Raw genomic sequence first — 23,899 nt, forward strand, 5'->3', positions numbered from 1 at the left:
TTTATCTGGATCAAGGTCTGTTTTGGACTGTGCATTTATACGATTGTGAATAAAGATTTCATTTACTGCCATCTTGGATCATCCAGTGACTTGGTCATTTGCACCCTTTGGTTTTCTTTTGCTGTGCATACTGTATAACAAGGCTTTCAAGACCTGTGCTGGGAACCTCATCACCAGTCAGATTTTCAGGATATGCACAAGGAATATACATACATTTCATATACTGGAGACTCACAAAATGCTAATTTATTGTGGCTATCCTGAAAATCCTGGCTGGCCTGGGGGTTCCCAGGATATGTTTCTGGAGCCCTGCTCTATAATGAGGCCTGAGGGGAAGAAATTTTCAAGGACTTTAGTAGAGGAATTTTGAATATTAATTCAGAACTGTGATGAAAATAAACTGAGTCCCATTGCAGTTAATGATAATTATTTACATGTAGAGAATGAACTGCTATTTTCATTTCCAGGTATTTAAAATAACAATCTGAGGTGTGAGCTAGCTGACCGCTCTACGCAGCAGTGTCTCATATCACTATTTCAGCTTTGCATCCTTTTTTTGTAAAATAAATTCAAATGTCTTTTTTTATCCTTAAGGAAAAACTGCGTCAACTCAGAGGCTGTATTATTGGAAATAGACCAGAAGAAGAAGTTGTCTATGGTAAATTACACTTTCAATATCTCAAGGCACTAAACACAGTAGACTGCACCATGTCCACCACCTTTTATGGAAATCACATGATCATTTCTAAATTAAAAGTTTAATAGAGCAACAAAGCAAATGGTTTGCAAGATCCAATATGGCAATCATCAAAAAGAGCAGACCATGTAGAAGATGCAGTTTTTATTCACTACTTTAGCTTCCAGGTTTATACAAACACGCTCAACATAGCAATGTTTTATATATATAAGAACATAAAAATAGCCATATTGGGTCAGACCAATGGTCCATCTAGCGCAGTTTCCTGCTTCCAACAGTGACCAATCCAGGTCACAAGTACCTGGCAGAAACCCAAACAGTAGCAACATTCCATGCTACCAATCCCAGGACAAGCAGTGGCTTCCTCATGTCTATCTCAATAGCAGACTATCCGCCTCATAATCGAAAGTCAAAGGCGTCCAAAAAGTGACCCAAATCGGTAGATGGGCGACTTTTTCGCATGGGTGCCCAAATCGGTATAATTGAAAGTCGATTTTGGGCGGTCTTCAACTGCACTCCGTCGCAGAAACGGCCAAAGTTGACGGGGGGGTGTCGGAGGTGTGGTGAAGGCGGGACTAGGGCGTGTTTATCAGCCGAGGACAGATGAGCGTCGGCCAATAATTGAAAAAAGAAAGGCGTTTTTAGTGCGAATTTGGGTCACTTTTTTGGACCCTTTTTTTTCACGAACAAGTCCCAAAAAAGTGCCCTAAATTACCAGATGACCACCAGAGGGAATCGGGGATGACCACCCCTAACTCCCCCAGTGGTCACTAACCCCCTCCCACCCAAAAAAAACAACTTTAAAAACTTTTTTTCCAGCCTGTATGCCAGCCTCAAATGTCATACCCAGCTCCATCACAGCAGTATGCAGGTCCCTGGAGCAGTTGTTAGTGGGTGCAGTGGACTTCAGCCAGGTGGACCCAGGCCCATCCCCCCCTACCTGTTACACTTGTGGTGGTAAATGGAAGCACTCCAAACCACCCCTAAAACCCACTGTACCCATATCTAGGTGCCCCCCTTCAGCCATAAGTGCTATGGTAATGGTGTAGAGTTGTGGGGAGTGGGTTTGGGGGGGATTTGGCGGGCTCAGCACCCAAGGGAAGGGAGCTATGGACTTCAGAGGTAGTTTGCTTTGTTTTTTTGTTACAAGTGCCCCCTAGGGTGCCTGGTTGGTGTCCTGGCATGTCAGGGGGACCAGTGCACTACAAATCCTGGCCCCTCCCACAACCCAATGCATTGGATTTGGTCATTTTTGAGCTGGGCGCCTTTGGTTTCCATTATCGCTGAAAAACGAAACCGCCCAGCTCAAATCCGCACAAATCCGATGCATTTGGCTGGCACAAACCGTATTATCGGAAAAAAGATGGACGCCCATTTTTTTCTAAAATACGGTTTGTCCCACCCCTTCATGTACCCGTTCTCAGAGATAGACGCCCATGGAGATAGGTGTTCACGTTCGATTATGCCCCTCTATGTACTTTTCCTCTTGGAACTTGTTCAAACCATTTTTAAACCCAGATACACTAACCATTGATGATACATCCTCTGGCAACGAGTTCCAGAGTTTACATATTCATTGAGTGAAAAAATATTTTATCCTGTTCATTTTAAAAGTAATACCATGTAACTTCCTTGAGTGTCCCCTAGTTTGTACTTTTTGAAAGAGTAAAAGATCAATTTACTTTTACCTGTTCTACACCACTCAGTATTTTGTAGATCTCTATCATATCCCTCCCCCCCCCCCCCCCCCACACACACACACAGCCATCTCTTTTCCAAGCAAAAGAGTTTTAACCTCTTAAGCCTTTCCTCATATGAGAAGAGTTCTATCCCCTTAATCATCTTGGTTCCCATCTTTGAACCTTTTTCTAATTCTGCTATATCTTTTTAAAGATACAGCGACCAGAATTGCACACAATACTCAAGGTGTGGTCGCACTATGGAGTGATACAGAGGCATTATAATATTTTTTGTCTTATTGTCTATACGTTTCCTAATAATTTCTAGCATTCTGTTTGCTTTTTTGGCTGCCATCACATACTGGAAAGAAGATTTCAGCTTATTGTCCATGATGACACCTTGATCTTTTTATTTATTTATTGCATTTGTATCCCACATTTTCCCACCTCTTTGCAGGCTCAATGTGGCTTACAATACATCATGAGTAGTGGAAATATATTAAAAATAGACAATTATTGTTACAGAATGATCTTGGACAGCATGATAATGATAAAACATGGTAGTGGTATAACAAGCATATATTGTAAGACAGTTTTGACTATGTGTGGGGGAGTTATGTGTATTCACATTGGTTGATCTTTGTGGGTGCTGACTCCTAAGGTGGAACTTAGCATCAAATAACTATGATTTGGGTTTTTAATTTTCTCAGGAGTCTGTAATGAGGGACTTTGTCAAACGTTTTCTGAAAATCTGGATACACTACATCAACTAACTCACCTTTATCCACATGTTTATTTATTCATTCAAAGGAATTAAGCAAATTGGTGAGGCAAGACTTCCCTTGGCTGAATCCATGTTGATTCTGTCCCATTAAACCATGTTTGTCTATGGGTTCAGGGATGATCTTCTTTAACATTATTAGTTTCTTTTATTTTATCACTTGGGGCCTAATTTATCCAGATCTTTTCCCATAGACACAGAATGGAAGCAAGGCCTTAGCCAATTAGGCCCTTTATGTATTACTACTGCAACATATTTGTGGCGGGTAAGATGATCTTAGCGGCTGCATGGAAAAGACCGCAGTTACCGGGACTTCAAGCCGTTTTGGAAAGGCTAAGCACCTTTCAGTTGCTGTGAAAACTTACAGCACTGCGCAGAGCACAAGTAGCCCAGCATCATAAAATCTGGGACTTATATAGTAAATGGTCCACTGCTAACAATGCTGTAGATCCTCTTAGCACACATCCCCTTAATAGAAAAGGGTAGGGGGGTATAGAGGAGAGGGGGTAAGGAGGGAGGGGGGACGGGGTTTGTATTAACTGTAGACAATGTTGTCTGATTTTTGTTGCATAAGTTGATGATTGGATATTCTAGTTGTCTTTTCAGCTAAATGGAAACAATGTTCTACTATAGTAGTGTATTGTGTTGAAAAACTCAAAAATTAACAATTAAAAAAAACCTTTTAATAGCTCCCCCCTCCACCCCCACGCAAAAATAAATAGAGATAGATAGATAGATTTTTTATTTTTTACTTTTTTTACACAGATGCAGCATAGCACATTATGGGATGGCTTTACTTTTCCTTAGCCATCTTCACAGCCCCAATATTGTGCATAAGTTGAAAATTGTAAAAAGTAATCCAAATAGTACTCATGCAAAAAACACTTATGTATTTGGGACCTCAGTCAGTCGGAGCTGCAGGGCACTCTATGGTTCAAGCCACCGCTCTCCTATTCGTCACCGGTCTTCTTTTTTTTCATTTTGATTTTCTAAATCGTTTTATGTTTATATGGATTTCTCTATTCAATGTGGAAATTCAAGTGAACATAGTGTATTCAAATACTTAGAATCTTAAAGAGAAATAGAATCAAATCCCACTTAATTCCCGCAGCTCAGATTGACTGAAGTCTCAAAAACATATCAATAAGTACTTTTTTGCATGAGTACTATTTGGATTACTTTTTACTTATCCTTAGAACATTATGCAGGATTACACCTGTTCACTCCTAACATCACGTCTATAGATAGTATTAAATCTAAGCTGAGTGCAGCCACAAAAACTGCAGGAACATAAGTAACTGCCAGCAGTGATTCTAGCAACCATCAAAGGACAAGTCATGGTCAACAGTTATTCTTCAGATGGAATAGCTGTGACCAGGGGTGGAATAAGTGATCTAGATCAGTGTTTCCAAAATCCGGTCCTGGAGTACCCCTTGCCAGTCAGGTTTTCAGGATATCCACAATGAATATGCATGAACTTCATTTGCATATACTTCATCATTATATGCAAATCTCTTTTATGCATATTCATTGTGGACATCCTGAAAACCTGACTGGCAAGGCATACTCCAGGACCAGACTTGGGGAAACACTGATCTGGGCTCTCAGGCTAAAAGGGTCATGGGCTCCCAACCACCTATCAAAAATGATTAAATTAGGTAGAACTTAGGGCACAGTTGGGCCCTCTACAGTTGTGGACCCTCAGGCACTGCCTTGTTGAGTAATTACCCAAGATATTGCACTTCTGGAAATCTAGATTTTTGAAAGTTCCTAGCCAGCTAAGTATGAGAGACTGCCAGTTAGATCTGATTCAACCTAGCAGCTGGAAAGTATACTCTGATTTAAATGTCTGCATGCTTTTTGCTGTATAAAACATAGATGTTCCCAGAAACATTTATAGTTTGATGAGAAAACTATGTGTATGTGTTTTTCCCATGCAAGTTGTTCCACAGAAATAGCTGGTGTAACTAAATGAGATATTTTACATTTACATAACTTTTAGACAGATTTTCAAACAGAAATTGTCCAAGTAGTTTCTGTTTGTGCCCCTGCTAAGCAAACTACTCAAATATAGCCTTATATATGTTGAAAATTGGTCTTCTACAGGACACCTTTGTGTGGACAGGTTAAACCAATCAACAAAGCCTAAACCTATAGAAGTGTTGAGCTCTGGTTACTTGTTAAAGTTGTAAATGTTCATGCTGAATGGTAGTATCACCACTGTAAAATGCTAAATATTTTGAAAATGTCTTTTTTTCCCATTTCCCTTAATAGTTATCCACTTTTTTGTTTTGCTGTAACTTAAGTGGCATCAGGATCTTAAATAATTGAAGCCAAACATACCATTCTCTGAATTTCTTCTTCTTTCACCAACAGACAAAATCACCATTGTCCATCATCCAAATGGTAGGTGAATCCATATGGCAGAATGGATCTCGTTATCACTTTTGGTCTTAATGATTCTTCAAAAATAAAACCAGATGATATATCCGCAGAAACCAGAAAGAAGTTTATACTCTTTTCTGTAGATATGAGATTTAAAAGAAATATAACTTGGTTTGAAAAATTGGTTGAGTGATTGGTAGCAGAGAGTAGTGTTACACAGACCAGCCAATATTCAAAATGACTTAACCGACTGGAAATGGCCGCCAACCAGTTGAATTGCTTCCAGTCATTTTCAGCGGCACTTAACCTGTTATCATCACTGAAAATGACCGGTTAGTGCTGAATTCAAAAACGACTAACTTGTGGGTATTCCAGGGGCAGAAATGGATTAAGTGCCAATATTCAGCCCCTCACCACATAAATTGGGCCGCATAAATAGTAGTTCTAATTGTAAGTGGTTTGGTTTGTGCGGTCGATGGCTGAATATTGACTTAGCAGGCTCAAATAAAAATGGATATTCAATGCCGAAGCCCGAACAGGGCCTGGCATTGAATATCAGGGAATAACGCTGGCAGCGGGCAGCAAAATGCTCACCACTGCCGGCTGAATATCGAGGGGAGAGTGATTAGAGGCATGACTCAGATATTGAACCTAGAGCTGATGGCATTCAGTATAACTCATACTGCAGCAGGTCAGTAGGGAAAGTTGTGGCTCACGTGAAGAGGTACTGATTCATGCACATGCTGGCTAGACAGATACTGTGCTCCCTAAATGTGTTCTGTTTAGGTATTACCCATGCATAAATACGATGTGAGAGTGCCTCTGTATAAGTCACTAGGGGGTCCTTTTACAAAACCACGGTAAAAAATGGCCTGCGGTAGTGTGGGTGTGTCCTGTTGGTACGTGCTTGGTCACTTTTACCGTGGCTGGAAAAAGGCCATTATTTAATGGGCCAGGAAATGGGAATGAGCAAAAATTAGAACTAGCACGCACATATGGCCTGAGCCCTTCCCTTCAGCCATTGACCTAGTAGTAAGGGCTCATACGCTACCCACAAGGTAACCATTCAGCGTGTACCAACATGGCCACGCTGCCAATTACTGCTGAGAACACCCCCCATGGTAGAAAATAGAAAAATATTTTCTACTGCGGGATTCAGCGCATGCCAAATTTGTAATTACTGCTGGGCGCACACACTACCCCAGCGGTAGTGCCGATCTGGCATGTGCTACCCGTGCGCTAGCCCTTCTACAGCTTTGTAAAGGGGCCCCTAGAAGCGAGACTTCGTCTGGAGTATTGTGCCCAATGCTAGAGGCATAAGCCAAAAAGAATAAAAGACAGATCACCAGGCAGTCCAAAAAAGGCTATTAAAATGGTGCAAGGACTTTACAAAAAGCCCTATGAATTGATGCCCAAAAATCTAACAGGTCAATATTCAGCTTCTGCAATCAATGCAGTTTTTAAAAGCCAGTCGCAACAGCTATATAAAACACGGATATTCAGCGTCAACTAACTGGATACTGAGCGGTTCTGAATATCTGGGTAGAGCAGCAACTGCCATCACTCTCTAGATAGTGATATTCAAATAGCAATCTAGATAATAGTAGAACAGCCATTATTCTGACCTAACTTTATCTGTGGAGTTACCTCCAACAGTGCCCTGACTATTACTGCTCTCTGGATAACTACCAGCTGCAGCCTAGCTCTGCCCATTCACCGTCCCCGCACGATCTGGATAGTGCCGCTGAATATCCACGTCCAGTGCTGGGTAAGGTATTTATCCAAATGTAACCCCCCTGTTGTATAGGGTTACTGAGAGGATAGAGCCCTGGTAGAAGGTCACTGGGGGGGGGGGAGTATCCTAGAGGTCCCGGGGTGGGGAGTAAGCCCAGCCTTAGGGGACGGGTTAGGAAAGAAAATGTAGAAAGATAGTGCAGCAAAGGGGATGAGTGACATAATGGGAGGAGTTAGAGGGTGATAAAAGGATTAACATGTGCTTGCACATGGTCTTTGGTGGTCCCAGAATCCCCTGCCATTAGATCAGTGTGCAGAAAGGGGAGTCCCTGGTTGAGAACTGGCAAGCCTTGGGTTTAGAGAAGGAGAGAAGTGATAGTCCAGATGAATAGAGACTGTCAGTGAGCTCTGGAGAGTGGATGAAGAGGATCACTTCCAGGAGCTGGAGATGGGAACTGGGGAGAGTTAATTTTGGTTTTTTAATATTATATATTATATATGTTTTAATTGTATTATTGTTTGTTTTGTAGCCCCTGATGCAGCCCAGTTGGGCGAAACACGGCCTGTGTCGGGCTCATTGTTTCATTTCACCAATTGTTTATTAAACTTTGATTTTATTTTTACTGATCTGCTCTGCTCTGTTTTGTTTCCATCCTGGAGTTTGCGGATCAGCAGTGGCATTCCTAGTGTCGACGACTCCCGGGCGGATCGCCGATGCGCCCCCCCCCCCCCCCCGGGTGCAGCCCCCCCCCCAGTGAAATGACCCCCCCAGGGTGCACGCAGCTGAGGGGGTGCCGCGGCGCGCGCCTGTCGGCTGCGAGTTCGAATCGCTACGCTAAATTCTCTCATTCGCTGCAGCTCCCTCCCTCTGCCCCGGAACAGGAAGTTACCTGTTCCAGGGCAGAGGGAGGGAGCTGCAGCGAATGAGAGAATTTAGCGTAGCGATTCAAAGTTGCAGTCGACAGGCGTGCGCCGTGGCACCCCCCAGCGGCGTACACCCAGGGCGGACCGCCCCCACCGCCCCCCTTGGTACGCCACTGCAGATCGGTTACCCTGTTGTTTTCGTGAATTAATCTTGGAAAGTGTTTCAAGAATCAATGACTCCCAAGGTCATGCTACCTAACTGCCAGCTTGCATCCCACAGGAGAATTGTAGCAGAGACTGAGTTCCAGGACGAAGAAGAGGTTCTATGAACCCATTAACCACTTCTTTTTCCCAAGTGGAAACACTGTGCGTCAACTGTAAGGTGAAAGGGTCAGAAGGAGTCTGCACGTCAAGGAGGCTTCACGCCCGCTCAGACCCCGGACCCGAGGAAATGCTGGAAAGGGGGGAGTTTCACAAATAACGGATGCCATTATTCAGATAAAACCCTTTGAATATCAGGCCCAAAACATATATATGTTAGAGCAGGGGTTCTCAACCCAGTCCTCGGGACACACCCAGCCAGTCAGGTTTTCAGGATACCCACAATGAATGTGTATGAGGTAGATCTGCATACAAACAGTGTATGTAAATCTATTCATTCGTATTCATTGTGGATATCATGAAAAGCAGACTGGTTTGGTGTGTCCCGAGGACTGGGTTGAGATTGAGAATGCTTGGCTTAGAGAAAGGAGAAAAGAAAGGATATGTTGGAGACATTCAAATACCTCAAAGATGTAAAGAATATACAAGAAGCAAACTTTTTCAGTGGAAACAAAGTTCTAGAACAAAAGGTAATGACATAAAACTCAGAGGGGGCTGACTCAGGAATAACATTCTTCCTACTGGAGTTGGTGGAGATAAAACTCATAACGGATTCAAGAACACATGGGATAATTATAAAAGAATCTTAATTGAGAAGAAGTGACTGTAAAGCCAGAGCAACTAGTTCTATGACATTGCATAAGGAAGAAAATTGGGCAGACTAGACAGGCTTTACAATCTTTATCCACCATCATGTTTCTAGATACAGAGGATGCAGTAATGTCAATCAGTTCATCTAGTCTACCCAGTTATTCTTTTGACAGTTTCCAAGATTCTTAATTCGTTCCTTTCAGTGCCCCATATTTTCTCATATCTACTGGGATTCACCCATCTCTATGATAATCTAAATAATCAATAATCCTAACATGAGCATTGCCTGAACATCCAGCCCCCTAGTTCCACTTAATATCCGGCCAGAGGGATTTAGCTGTTACTGCCTATTTTTCCAGTATGCCTTCTAGATATTTCTGGATTGCAAGACAAACCTAGCTGTGGCATACCACTAAATTAAGTCACTTTCTGTGTTCTAGAAACTGTTAGAAAAAACAGAAGAAGGAGCCAAAGCTTGGATAAAAATATGTATGCCATGCCATGCAAACCAAAGGTATGTGAGATTTGAAGTATTCTGTTTTACTTGTAGAGTTGTAGATTTTCTTCTGGGTATCAAAGATGGGTAAAGTAAGCAAAATACATTTTTTTAAATTCTTGTGTGGGGAAGGAGATGAAAATATAGAAAAGAGAGAAATTAAAAAGAAGTGAAAAACGGAAGGCAATTCCTTTCTCAGGTTTTTTGCTATTTGTCAGTGTCGAATAAATCTATGATCTCATCTTGAGAAGTCATCATGCCAAGGGTATAGCCAGACAACAGATTTTGGGTGGGCCTAGGCAAGAATTGGGTGGGCACCAAGTGTTCTCTCTCCCCCCCCCCCAAAAAAAAAAAAAAAAAAAATTATCTCAGCTGGTGGGAAAACGCTTCTTTCCACCTTGGCAGCAGGCATGCACTGAAAACTGAGCATGCACAGGTGCCGGTGTTGTGGAGAGTAGCATTTTCATTACCATCAGGGGGAAATCTTCAGCTGGCGGTGCTTGGGATTCCCATCAGTTACCACTAAACATGTGCTACTGTTGGGTGGGCCTGAGCCATAAATGGGTGGGCCCTGGCCCACCCAAGCCCACCTGTGGCTACGCCACTGCATCATGCAGTGACCAGCATATCTCTGTGTAACCCTTATTCTCAGGTTAAAAGAAAACATGTAAAGAATGTATAGAAATTAAAATTATTTCACAATATCTGACATCTTGAACGCCTGGATAACCCTCTTTAAAACAAAAGGATTAACATGATTAACCAGCTTTGCAACTGGTCTAGTGGTTGAATGGTGTTGCTAAAGACCTGAATTCAATTCCCAAGTCATGTCTTCTGTTCCTAGGCCAACCATGGCTTAGGGTGTTGAAAAGATGAAATGCACAATCCAATGGCAACACACTAGCTGGGCTTCAGAATCTACCTTATTGGACCTTCATACCATGGCCTCTTGTTCTAGATCAGGTTGTTTAAGTTCAGTCTTCAAGGACTGCAAGCCAGTGGCATAGCCAGACAGCCAATTTTGGGTAGGTCTCAGCCCAAAGTGGGTGGGCACAACATTTTCTCTTTGCTCCCACCCCCACCCCACCCCAGCACTTCCCAACTCAAAATATAAATAATTTAGCTGATGAGGATTCACAGCCTCTGTCAGCTGAAGACTTCCACCATAGATGGCCAGAACTTTCTTTTACCAAGCTTGGCAGGCATCAGCAAATCCTTGAAGCGCTGATGCCAGCACCCCAAGCATGCTTAGTTCTCAGTGTCTCAAGGATGCTGTCACCATCTGCTGAGCTCAGTAGAAGGGAGCTCTGGCCACCTTCAGAGGAGGTCCTCAGCTAGTGGGGCTTGGGGATCCCCACCAAGCTACAGCAAGAGTCAGGGCTGTTGTTAGCCATGCTGGGGCCCAGGGTAGAAAATAAAGAAGCCCCCCACCCCCCATTCTCTCTACCTCCCCTCCAATCTCCCCATCTGCCATTACAGTCACAATGACAGACCCTCACCAAATACAGAACAAGGGATCACAAATTAGAAATAAATAGATGTAGACAATAATTGAACTGGAAACCTCAGCATGTACTGCAACACTGGAGAAATAAAAATAAAAATGCACTTCCTTTTCTACTGAACATAATAAAAAGACAGCTGCTATGCACATGTCCCAGAACTAACATATTCTATATAAAATGTTCAAAATAAAATGCTTTTTCTACCTTTGTTGTCTGGCCATTTTATGTTTCTATCATGTTGGTTTCCAGATTCTCTTTCCCACTTTCCGTCTGTCTTTTGCTAATTCTTCAAGTGGCTGCTATCCATTTGTCTTTCTTCTCATTCAATTTCCTCAATATACCTGCCTCTGCAATATAGATTTTTTCCGTTTTAGCTCTTTCCTTTTTTTTTTTTTCATTTCTGTTCCTCTGTCCACTCAAATTTCAACCTCTTTCTAAACCTTTTCCTTCTTTTTACTTTTCAAATATCTTTCAAATTTCTATCTCCTTTCACTCACTAGCTCTCCCATTCCCAATCTCACTCCTTCCCAGCCTTCCATTCCCTTCCATCTTCAATCTATGTGCCATTACTATATTTGTACCCCATGTAATCACTATCCTCTCATTCATTTTCATGCTATCCCCACTCCCTGGGCCTGTCCCACATGGTTTCCACCATTCCCAATGTCTCCTTCCCTCTACCCTTCTAGCCCAGCATCTGCTTCCTCTTTCTATCCTCCCCACCCTCATAACCTGACATCTACCTGTTCGTTCCACCCCAACCCCACCAGCATCTTACTGTCCCTTCTCTCTCCTCTCCAACCCCTCCCCCATGGTCTAGCATTTCTCCCTCTCTCTTCCCTCCCACCCATTGTCCAGCATCTCTCCCTTACTCCCTACTGCCCCTGGATCCAACATCTCCCTCTTTCTCCCCTGCCTCCTCTTGTGCAGCATTTCTCCTCTCTCATCCACCTCCATGTCCAACATGTCTCCCTCTCTCCCATTGTTCACTATCTCTCTCTTTTTTCTCCCTGTCTTCCACCCCTGGTCTAACATCGCTCTCTCTACCATGCAAAATCTCTCCATCCTTTCTTCCCCTCCCCTCCACCATCATGTTCAACATTTCCCCCTCTCATCTCTTCCTCATTTCCCTCCGCTGCTATGTCCAACACTTTTTTCCTCTCTCTCGTCCTCCTTACCACTCCTGTGCAGCCTCTCCCCATCCCACTTCACCCATATCCAATAGTTCTTCCTTTCCATCCACCCACTCATATCCAACAATTCTCTCTCTCTCTCTTCCCCTGCAGCATTTCTCCCTCCCTCTCATGTTGAACAATTCCTCCACCCTGCCTAGCATTACCACTGTCTCACTCCCTCACACTAACAGTGCTCCTGTCTCTCTCTCTCCCTCTCTCTCTCCCCCCCTACTCCCCTCCCCCACCCCACATGCTGTAGGTTTTGTTGGCTCCCAGCCTCGCTTACCATCTCTTACCATCTTCGGGCCGGAACCACCTTCTCAGATATAACCTCCTCTTTTGGAGGAGGTGGGGCTGGTGCATAGGAAGCAGTCACAGCGTGCAGACAGCCCCGATTCCATGTAGCTTTGTTGTAGAAATAATACCGCTGCCTGACAGAGATGTTAAGGGAGGGAGGGAGGGAACAAAACCTACAGCATGCTGACGGATGGCTGGGAGAGGGGGAACTGCAATACTAAAAAGTTGATGTTTGGGCTGGGGAGACGTGGAGGGGCATAATTGACAGGGGCGCCCAAGTTTTCCTGAGGACGTCCTCGAGGACATCCCAGCGAAGAGACGGAGAAACCTGTATTATCGAAACAAGATGGGTGTCCATCTTTCGTTTCGATAATACGGTCGGGGACGCTCAAATCGCACAATTTAGGTCGACCATGGAGATGGTCGTCCCCAATTTTTGGCGATAATGGAAACCGAGGACGCCCATCTCAGAAACAACCAAATCCAAGCCCTTTGGTCGTGGGAGGAGCCAGCATTCGTAGTGCACTGGTCCCCCTGACATGCCAAGACCCTAGGGGGCACTGCAGTGGACTTCATAAATTGCTTCCAGGTGCATAGCTCCCTTACCTTGGGTGCTGAGCCCCCCAAAACCCACTCTCCACAACTGTACACCACTACTATAGCCCTTATGGGTGAAGGGGGGCACCTACATGTGGGTACAGTGGGTTTGTGGTGGGTTTTGAAGGGCTCACATTTACCACCAAAAGTGTAACAGGTAGGGGGGGCAGATGGGCTTGGGTCTGCCTGCCTGAAGTGCACTGCAGTACCCACTAAAACTGCTCCAGGGACCTGCATACTGCTGTGATGGAGCTGGGTATGATATTTGAGGCTGGCATAGTGGCTGGAAAAAATATTTAAAAAAAATTTTTTTAAGGGTGGGAGGGGGTTAGTGACCACTGGGGGAGTAAGGGGAGGTCATCCCCGATTCTCTCCGGTGGTCATCTGGTCATTTAGGGCACATGTTTGTGCCTTGGTTGTAAGAAAAACATGACCAGGTAAAGTCATCCAAGTGTTCGTCAGGGACGCCGTTCTTTTTTCCATTATCGGTCGAGGACGCCCATGTGTTAGGCACACCCAAGTCCCGCCTTTGCTATGCCCCCGTGAACTTTGGTCATCCCCGTGACAGAAAGCAGTTGAGGACGCCCAAAATCAGCTTTCAATTATGCCAATTTGGGCGACCCTGTGAGAAGGACACCCATCTTGCGATTTGTGTCGAAAGATGGGCGCCCTTCTCTTTAAAAAATAAGCCTGTTAGTCTCCCCAAGTCTTTTATACTTATAGAGCACACCATTGTTGAGTAGGCCTGAGACCAAAAACAAAGAAGTCTTCTGATTTTGATCTGGCACTTTCAAGTAATTAGAAGACCATTATAACCAAAGTTGACTGAATCGATTGTAGGGCAACATCTATCTAAATATCTAGATAAATTTAGGGGCTCATTTTCAAAACAGAAAAACGTCTAAAAACAGGGAAATAAATGTATTTCTCGCTGAAAAAGAAAAATGCTTGCAATTAGACCTGCTTTTAAAAGCATCTAGGGTAAGGCTAAATCTGTCTTTTTGACGCATTTGTGATTTTGCTGAGTTGGAGAGTGTAGAGGTGGAAGTGGTCATTTCTGAGAAATAGTGAAGAGTTTGCTGAGTGCTTTGTTAACCTTTGTGTGCTTGCCCCAGTCTGAACCTTTTCACCATTACATTTCCTGACTTGCCTCCTCTGTGTCTTAGCTCTTCAAGTCCTTACCCACACCTGCTAGCCCCCAAGCCACACCCATCCCTTCCTCTATATCTCGCCCCCTTCCCCCACCAAACCCTTACTGTCCCCTGACCCCCACACCTCCCAGTCTACATCGCTACCAGAGCCATCATTTTGATTACAAGAGTAATCAAAATGCTGGCTGGTGGTGGGCTCTTCACTGCCTAGGGCAAAAAAATATATATATTTAATCATTAAATATACCTTTTTTGCCCTATGCAGTGAAGTGCTTAACCCACCCAGAAGCCCACCACCACCAGCCAGCATTTTGATTACAATTACATGACACAGTGGTTAAAATTACCTGCATGGCACCTGCTTGCAGTTGCATGTGATGCAGATCACCCTGGCTCCTGTACCTTTTGTGGGGGGCCGAAGGGGCGTGCTCAGCTGCTGTGATGATTGTGTGATTGATTATTAGAACAGACTATTTCATCTAAGTAGACCCGGCCGGCAGGGCAGGCACAGTGTGGAATGGAGGAGCAACACCCGTGACACAGTCAGCAGCATTTCTCATGCGGCACTGCATGAGGCGCCAGCAGCAGCGTGCCGTGCGCACTGTGGGGAGCAAGGCAGTACAGTGTGCAGCTGAGGAGCAGGAGATTTTATTTAACAAAAAATAAAGAAACAAACCAGAGAGCAGTGCAGGCACAGCGGCTGAGAAGGTAGGTCGGAGAGTGGAGACCGCGAGAAACTAGAGCGGCGATGCAGCACGGGATGGCACTGCAGTGCTCATGCTGGCTTACTGAGGACCAGATTTAAGTCAGAAGAGCTGCGTCTGACTGCCAAAATTCAGGTGGGACTGGAGGTGGCTGAGCCGCAAGGGCAGAAAGCCTGTGACTGACCCTTTTCAGTGCATAAACACTTTGATTTCCATGATTTGATGCATTGGTAAATGATCCAAGTTTTGCTGCAGTTAGTTTTGTAGCAGTAAATAAGAATGCTCAGCATGAAAACCTCATAAATTTTCACTGACTTCTGTTGGTCTTTATTTTCAAAAGCATACTGTTGCAACCTTAAAAATGTGGCACTAGTATATCTGACCATGCGCTGGTAGTCCTCATCGATTTGTAGAGTCAATAAGGAGTGGTTTTACCTCAAGGATGCTTTTTTTTAAATTTAGTCTCCAAAGTGAGGGTTGGAATGGTCACTAGGCCTTAAGGTTTGGCTCATGGAAGTCAAGAGGCTTACACTGGGATCCGTGGCCCCTTTAAGGGGGCATGTCAGGAGCATTGTACACATAGTAGTACACAGATGCTTCCTGGAGAAGTTAACTACACCTTTCAGGTGTAGATAATTTTCCTGGAAGTTTATCACAAATCACATTCTTTGCTTTACATGGTAAATGATGTTTACTACAGGCAAATACATTAATTCATCTTAGTAAGTAGGTGCTTACATTTTTAATTTAGAAAATTTAGATTTCAGTATTTCAATTGTTCTATTATGTCCATTATTTATACTACAAATAACACTACTTATTTTATATCTTGTAGCCTCCTCCCCATTATAAGCCAGTAGAAAAGGATTGTGGAAATTTTTGAAGTCACCAAGATCTAATTAGGAAAAGGTATGAACATTATTAAAATTATTGTTTTTATTCATGTAAATTAACAATAATCCAAGAAGCATGTTCCCAATAATTGGTCTGAGACCCCTAACATACCTATGGTTTATCTTTAACCATTAGTATTCTTGCTTCTATCGCAATGAGTAGTTCCTATTAAATGTTCAAACACTGCTTGTAGTTTCATAAATGTCTTGTGGAAATCATTAACACTGTACACTACTGACAAATCTGCTATACCAGTACAAATCTGTTTGTTGATTGCCTGATTTAGTCTTCTATTCCAGCACTTATTTCCATACCTCCCCTCTCTGTGGGACAAATAATTGGTCTGGCAGGTTAGCATGGGACTGTAGCAGACTTATTTTCAAAAGAGAAGGGTGCCCATCTTTCGACACAAATCAGGAGATGGGCGTCCTTGTCCCAAGGTCTCCCAAATCGGCATAATCAAAAGCCGATTTTGGACGTCCTCAACTGCTTTCCGTCGCAGGGACGACCAAAGTTCACAGGGGCGTGTCGGAAGCATAGCGAAGGCGGGACTGGGCGTGCCTAACACATGGGCATCCTCGACCGATAATGGAAAAAAGTAGTGCATCCCTGACGAGCACTTGGACAACTTTACTTGGTCCATTTTTTCTTATGTCCAAGCCTCAAAAATGTGCTCGAACTGACCAAATGACCACCGGAGGGAATCGGGGATGATCTCCCCTTACTCCCCCAGTGGTCACTAACCCCCTCCCACCCTAAAAAAAAAACTTTAAAAATATTTTTTGCCAGCCTCTATGCCAGCCTCAAATGTCATACCCAGTTCCATCACAGCAGTATGCAAGTCCCTGGAGCAGTTTTAGTGGGTGCAGTGCACTTCAGGCAGGTGGACCCAGGCCCATCCCCCCCTACCTGTTACACTTGTTGTGGTAAATGTGAGCCCTTCAAAACCCACTAGAAACCCACTGAATCCATATGTAGGTGCCCCCTTCACTCCTTAGGGCTATGGTAGTGTTGTACAGTTGTGGGGAGTGGGTTTTGGGGAGGGATTGGGGGGGGGGGGCTCAGCACCCAAGGTAAGGGAGCTATGCACCTGGGAGCAATTTATGAAGTCCACTGCAGTGCCCCCTAGGGTGTCCGGTTGGTGTCTTGGCATGTCAGGGGGACCAGTGCACTACGAATGTTGGCTCCTCCCACAACCAAATGGCTTGCATTTGGTCATTTCTGAGATGGGCGTCCTTGGTTTCCATTATCGCCGAAAATCGGGGATGACCATCTCTATGGATGACCATCTCTAAGGTCAACCTAAATTTCGCGATTTGGGCGTCCCCGACCGTATTATCGAAACGAAAGATGGATGCCCATCTTGTTTCAATAATATGGGTTTCCCTGCCCCTTCGCCGGACGTCCTCCAAGGACGTCCTCAGTAAAACATGGGCGCCCCTGTCAATTATGCCCCTCTAGGCCTGATTCACTGGCTATAGGGAAACAGCTTAGTGAAACAACATATGTATTTAATTTTGCATAAATCTCACTATTCCACTTTAAATTTTCTAAAGCATTAATTTTGTCAATGGCTAGTACAGTGAACATGAATAGCTTTCTAGAACCACCATGGTTAGGTGGAATCCTAAGGAACACTTATTCACCCTAATTCTTATGAAATTGCATGCACAACTTTACATTTAGCACACAAGGTTGCACATATAAGTTACAGAATAGTGCTGGTTAGGTACATAAATTAATTTAATAATTAGCTGATAATTGGTATTACTGTCTCTCTGAAATTCAAGCATACCAACATGTAGCATAGTATAGCATAGTAGACGACGGTGTCTCAGATTGATAAACGCTGCTACATAGCTTTATGGCGCAGATTCTTGGATGACTATACTGTACATCCTTCACCTAGCTGATCAAATTTTGGGCAGTCAAGGGCGATGGGTGGGGGTGGTGGACTTTGGTCCTGAGGAACTGAGTTCAATTCCCACTTCAGGCACAGGCAGCTCCTTGTGACTCTGGGCAAGTCACTTAACCCTCCATTGCCCCATGTAAGCCGCATTGAGCCTGCCATGAGTGGGAAAGCGCGGGGTACAAATGTAACAAAAATAAAAAAATAAAATATGAGTGGGAGACGGATAGGTGTCTGTCTGTCATGGTGTGTACGAGGCTAGATTGCGTGTGGCAGAGAGTGGGTTGCTTGTTTTGTTTTGCTTCAATTGCATTAAAAAGTTCAATAGCAGGAGGCATAAATTTGTTGTAAAGGTCCTGATTACCCTGTTGCACTATTGTGTATTGTTTTGACGCTGATTGTTTCTGCACTTGACCATTGCAATGAAATACATTTTTAAAAAAATTATTGGCTATAATTGGTGCTAATTAGCAGTTACGCACATAACTGCTCTAAGTCAGGATTCTAGAAATTCAGCATGCAAAATCCATAGCTTGCAACTGAAGGGAGCATGGACCTGGGAGAGGCATGTGTGGGTCATGGACACACCCAGCATTTATGCACACATGTTATGGAATACTGGCAGTTACAAGCATGTACACCAGCCATTAAGCTAGCATAAGTACTCGCTCCTAAGGCACGTAACTGTGGACTTATGCCAGCATTCTATAATGCAAATTAAGTGCATAATGTGCACTTAGAACACAGCATCCCGGCACCTAACTTTGGGTGACCTGTAGAGAACTGTGTATATCTTTCAGCTACTCCTTCTTTAGAATATTGTTTTGTAGAAAACAATAGGCATGCACCTCAAGAGATACCGACCAATATTCATAGCGCTTGAATCACTTACCGCTGCCTAACTGGTGATATTCAATGGCACTTAACCAGACAGCGCTGCGTAACCCTAGTAGCGCTTTAGAAATGTTAAGTAGTAGTAGTAGTAGTAGTAGACAGTGCCACTGAATATAACCACAGATCGCCCAACACAAAAGTGGGCAGGTCAGGTGCAGCACTTGGGGAGGAAGCATTAGGGAGGAGCCAGGGGTTATATGGGTGTCGGCAATATTCAGTGCTGGGACTCACATAGCTAAGCAGGTTAATTTAGAACAGTTCAAAAGCTGTCCTAAATTAAAGTGCTTAGCTATGCTGGCCCTGGCACTGAATATCAGCCAGGACCCGCATGATTATTTTCTAATTTGAAAGCCCCTCGATCCCCTTCCCAGCTTCTAAAATGGACCCCCCCCCCCCTTCCTCCTAACACCTCACCCCAGACCACAAGAATCAAAGCCCTCCCCTCCCCCCCCTGGAATGAGTACCCCAAACCTCCGAGCTCTAGGTAGGTCCCAAGCTGATGTCCCTGGTGGTCCTTAGGGATCCTTGGGGGCAGAAGTGAAAGCCACTTTCGCCTGTCCCTTGAGGGTGGCATCTGCAAATGGCTGCCACAACCTCTCGCAGCAACTCACGGTACTTTGTGTACTATTGCAAGCTGCTGCGAAAGTTCATGGCAACCATTTTCCAATGACAGCTGAAAGGGGAAGGAGTGAGAGGGCTTTGCTCCTGCCTCTAATGACTGCACTAGGACCACCAGGAATATAGGTAGTCCAGGGGATCTACCTAGACCTTGGGGAAATGTTGGTGTTGGGGCTTGTTCCAGGGGGAGGGGAGAGGCTTTGATTCTCGTGGACTGGGGGTAGGAAGGAAGGGTGCTATCTTGGAGGCCAGGAGGGAGATCGGGGGGGGGGGGCTTTCAAGTTAAAAAATGGTTATATAGGTCTCAGTCAATATTCAGCCAGGGCCCACATAACTTTCTTATGTGGGCCCCAGCTGAAAATCGGCCGGAACCCACATAGGCTCTGGCAGCCATCCCCATCAAATGTAGCCCCCTATATTCAATGTTGGTTCCCGGACATGGCCTGGTACTGAATACTGAGGGCTAATCAAGCGTTTATACAATGCTGACCACTGCTGGCTGAATAGCTGGCTGGAGAAGGTCAAAATAGAAGTTGTTACTCAGACCCAAGGATGGCAGTTTTCAACTAGGACATTTTACCTGTGTAAATAGTCTTCTTATCCCATAGGGCTCTTACTTTTAACTGGGCTGCAAAGAGGTGCTCCCGGAGGCATATTTAGGTTGGGGAAGAACATAGCACATGTCCATGACATTTTCACTAGGAGAGTGCTTAAGAGGGGTGGTTAGTTAGTGGTAATAAACTATCACACTCCACTGCATGAGTAAGAGGGGTGGTTACTAAAGTGGTAAAATATTGCATTTTATTACAGCTTAATTTATTGTGAGATTCAATAACCTGCAGTAACTCAGTACTGCAAGTTAGTACCTCCTGAGGTGAATGAATAAAAAAAACTTACATTCAGCATCATAAGCTGCCTTATTCCTGAAAAAATTAACACTAGCTTTAAGCTGGCATTAATTTTACCTCTCGAGAGCATTGGGCTGCTAATGTCTAGTCAGATGCTCTGGAGCATAAAAGAAATCACCATGATATCTCTCCTCCCCCCCCCCCCCCCCCCCCCCCCCCCCCAGCAAATCCCTCTACCCCTTAATACTCCATCAGACAGTATTTTCCTGCCACTAGGTCCCACACATACTTCCAGCACAAGAAGCTCCCCTGGAAAAGGAACCCCTGGTATAAAGATCCACATGTACTTATTGAGACTATTCCTGGCGCCTGGTGTTTACTAGGGGGAGGGCACAGGAATGATCCCCATTTACTCCTGCCCCTAGGCTGCCAGCAACAAAATGGCACCAGTCAACCTCTAGTAGTATCGTTATAGTACTACTGTTAGGGATCAAGCTGCCAAATAAGTTTTTATTTGATTTACTACCTCTTTTATGGATCCTCTGAGAAGATAAGAATATAGGAAAAACCATGCAAGGTCAGACCAAGGGCCATCAATCCCTGCATCCTGCTCCAACAGTGACCAGTCCAGCTCCCAATCGGTCAGCAGCTCATAAAAGTAGATTTATTTCTTATTGCTCCTTTATGGGGATCAGCACTGACTTTGCTATGTCTTCCTAGAGAATAATCGTTTGGGTTATTTTCTTCTAGGAACTTGTCCAAACCTCTTTTGAATCCTACTTTGTTTTGTCGCCTTGACCTCTTCCTCTGGCAAGAGATTCCACAGCTTAATTATGTGCTGCATGAAAAAGGTTTTGATTTGCTGGTCGTTAATTTCACAGGGCATCCTCTCATTTTGTGTTGGTTGAAAGGTTAAACAACCATTCCCTATGTAACTGTTCTACCCCACTCATGATTTTATAATATGATGTATCCCCTCTCGGATGTCTTTTCTCCAAGCCAAATAGCCCTAACTTGTTTACTGCCCCTTAATAAGGAAGTGTTCTGTTCTCTTTATCATTTTTGAACAACCTTCTCTGAACCTTTTCTACTTCCACCTTATATCATTTTTGAGATGGAGCAACCAGAACTGCAAATTTGGTCAATGTATTGTCCACAATGGCTCCAAAATCTTTTTCTGAGTACCCAGCATTTTGTCCCTGTAGTTGTGATTTTTTTTCCTTATCTATATCACTTTGTAATTATTCATATCAAGTTTCATTTACATTTTCAATGCCCATATATTTATACCTACTCTTTGGGAGGCAATGGCTAAAGCCAGAGAAACCACTGCATAGTTTTCTTGGAGTAATTTTCAAATCTTTGCATGGAAAATCCAGCAAAGTCTGCACAGAGAAATGTATGCATTACCCTTGCAAGCAGTTATAAAATTCCCTATAAAACAAATCTCAAAAGATACAATGCCTGGAGTCTCAAGAACTAAAGGTGCTGATTGTGTTTACAGCCATCTAAATTATATTTTCCTATTTTAGGTGCCTGAGGTTATATTGCACTGGGAGTGATGAGTCATGACACCACAGAATCCTCAAAGACAAGGAAGACAGATAAGACTTCTCAACCTCATTCAACCTCATCCTTCTCAAGACAGGATTTTGCTGAAGAAAAAATGTACTGTTGTTTTACTGACAAAGGAACTTTCCCTCTGGTACCTCGAATGTCCTTCTGGAGAAAAAATTTCTATAGTGTTAATCATTTAGGGACACTTTTACTAAAAGACATAAAGTCCTTAATGCATAGTAAGGGGGAAATTCTATATATGACGTTCAAATTTGAGCACACAACTTAATTGATCGACACACCATTAACTAGCAAAAATTGGGCACTAACAATTATTGCAGTTAATTGGCATCAATTAGAATTCGCATGCGCAAGTGGCTGCGTGCTATTCTATAAGGCTCAACGCCAAGCTCTCATAGTGCATATCTGAAAAGGGGGCCTGGCCAGGAGGATGTTGGGGGCATTTCAGAAAGTTGCTCGCAGAATTACAGAATTTGCCTGAAGCGTGGCTAAGTTGGATGCCTGCATTTCCACCTGCTTTTAGTAGGCATAAGTATGGTGCCCAAAAGTTAGGCACAGGATCCATGCCAAATTATATTTTATAAAGGGCACGATCCCTTTATAAAATAACACTTACACCCAGATTCTATATATGGCGCCTGAAAATCTGCACGGAAACCGAAGTGTACTCTATAACAATGCGCATAACTTAATTTGTAAACTAGCAAATCACCATTGTTGATTGGTTTTTAAGCAATTACCAGCACTAACTGGCATTAATCGAGATTTACGCGCACAACTTGCCAAATGTGTTCTGTGACGTGGTGCGTCTAAATTCTAAGATGCATAGCTGAAAAGGGGGCGTGGCCATGGTGGGGCATGGGCGTTTCTAAATACTATGTGCATTATGCTAGAATACACCCGATCTGAGCCTAATTTAGGTGTCTGGATTTACAGCAAGTAAAATGTGGCCTAAATGGAGGCAACCAAATTTAGTCATATGGCGAGCCTCTCAGCGTATTCTATATACCGCACAGAAATTTAAGCCTAGTCCATAAAATTTAGGCGTACTTTGGAGAATACATGCAGGTATAATTTTTTTCCGTGCAGATTTTTCAGGTGCTAAATATATGAATCTAGCCCTTAGCGCCCAATTCTTTCAGTGACAAATTTTCAGCACCATTTATTGAATTCCCTCATTAGCGCACACTAACAGGCTACCACAGAACACGTTAAAATGTTTTGTGATAATTTGCCTGTTAGCGTGTGCCAATCAGCATGTTTATCTATTTATTAAAAATGTTTTTGGAGGGGGTGGAGAGTCGGCATTCCCATATTATCCAGCTAGCACGTTATGCTTAGCACACGCTAACTGCACAGCTCCCATAGGAGTTAATGCGGGAACACCTAGGAGGTGATAGCAGGGGCGTAGCCAGACTTTGGCAGGAGGGGGTCCAGAGCCTGAGGTGAAGGGGCACATTTTAGCCCCCCCCCCCGTGCTGCCGACCCCTCCCCGCCATTGCCAACATCCACCCCCCCACCAATGCTGACACCCAGCCCCCCCGCCGCCACCACCAACTTTGCCCCCCCCCTGCCAACGACCCTCTTGACCCCCTCCCACTGCCAACCCACCGTTGCCTACCTTTGCTGGCGGGGGACCCCAACCCCCACCAGCCGAGGTCCTCTTCTTCCCGCAAAAGGCTTCTTTCTGTTTCTGACATCAGGACGTCAGAAACAGAAGGAAGCCTTTTGCGGGAAGAAGAGGACCTCAGCTGGCGGGGGTTGGAGTCCCCCGCCAGCAAAGGCAGGCGACGGCGGGAGGGGGGTCAAGAGGGTCGTTGGCAAGGGGGTCTAGGGTCAAATCTATGGGGGCCCAGCCCCCCCTGGCCCCACCTAGCTACTCCACTGGGTGATAGATTCTCCCCTGTTAACTCAAGGCAGGTGCAGTGTGCTAATGACAACATTAGTGCACAGCCAGCAATAAAATATTTTAACCCTTCTTCCAATAAGTGCTGCGTTATATCTAGGTTTAGCGCTCAGTAAAGTACTGCGTTAAAGTGTGTTAAGACCAGAGTTTACCACACTTTAGTAAAAAGGCCCCTTTATTGAGTTACAGCAGGATGAAGTCTAATTTTTAAGTTG

The 23,899-nt window shown here is 44.1% G+C and overlaps 1 protein-coding gene across 1 annotated transcript in view; it reads left to right on the forward strand.

The window, feature by feature from the left end:
* The window catches only part of BANK1 (B cell scaffold protein with ankyrin repeats 1), a 561,218-nt gene extending 539,164 nt beyond the window's left edge, over nucleotides 1–22,054 (forward strand). Inside the window, exons 15-19 of the mRNA XM_030190750.1 lie at nucleotides 595–658; nucleotides 5,534–5,563; nucleotides 9,553–9,626; nucleotides 15,873–15,946; nucleotides 21,733–22,054. Coding sequence (XP_030046610.1) covers nucleotides 595–658; nucleotides 5,534–5,563; nucleotides 9,553–9,626; nucleotides 15,873–15,920 — 216 coding nt within the window. The 3' untranslated portion in view covers nucleotides 15,921–15,946; nucleotides 21,733–22,054. The remainder of the gene's footprint in view (nucleotides 1–594; nucleotides 659–5,533; nucleotides 5,564–9,552; nucleotides 9,627–15,872; nucleotides 15,947–21,732) is intronic.
* Nucleotides 22,055–23,899: the final 1,845 nt, after the last annotated feature.

This window comes from Microcaecilia unicolor, chromosome 2, assembly GCF_901765095.1.
Source record: "Microcaecilia unicolor chromosome 2, aMicUni1.1, whole genome shotgun sequence".
NCBI lineage: Eukaryota > Metazoa > Chordata > Amphibia > Gymnophiona > Siphonopidae > Microcaecilia > Microcaecilia unicolor.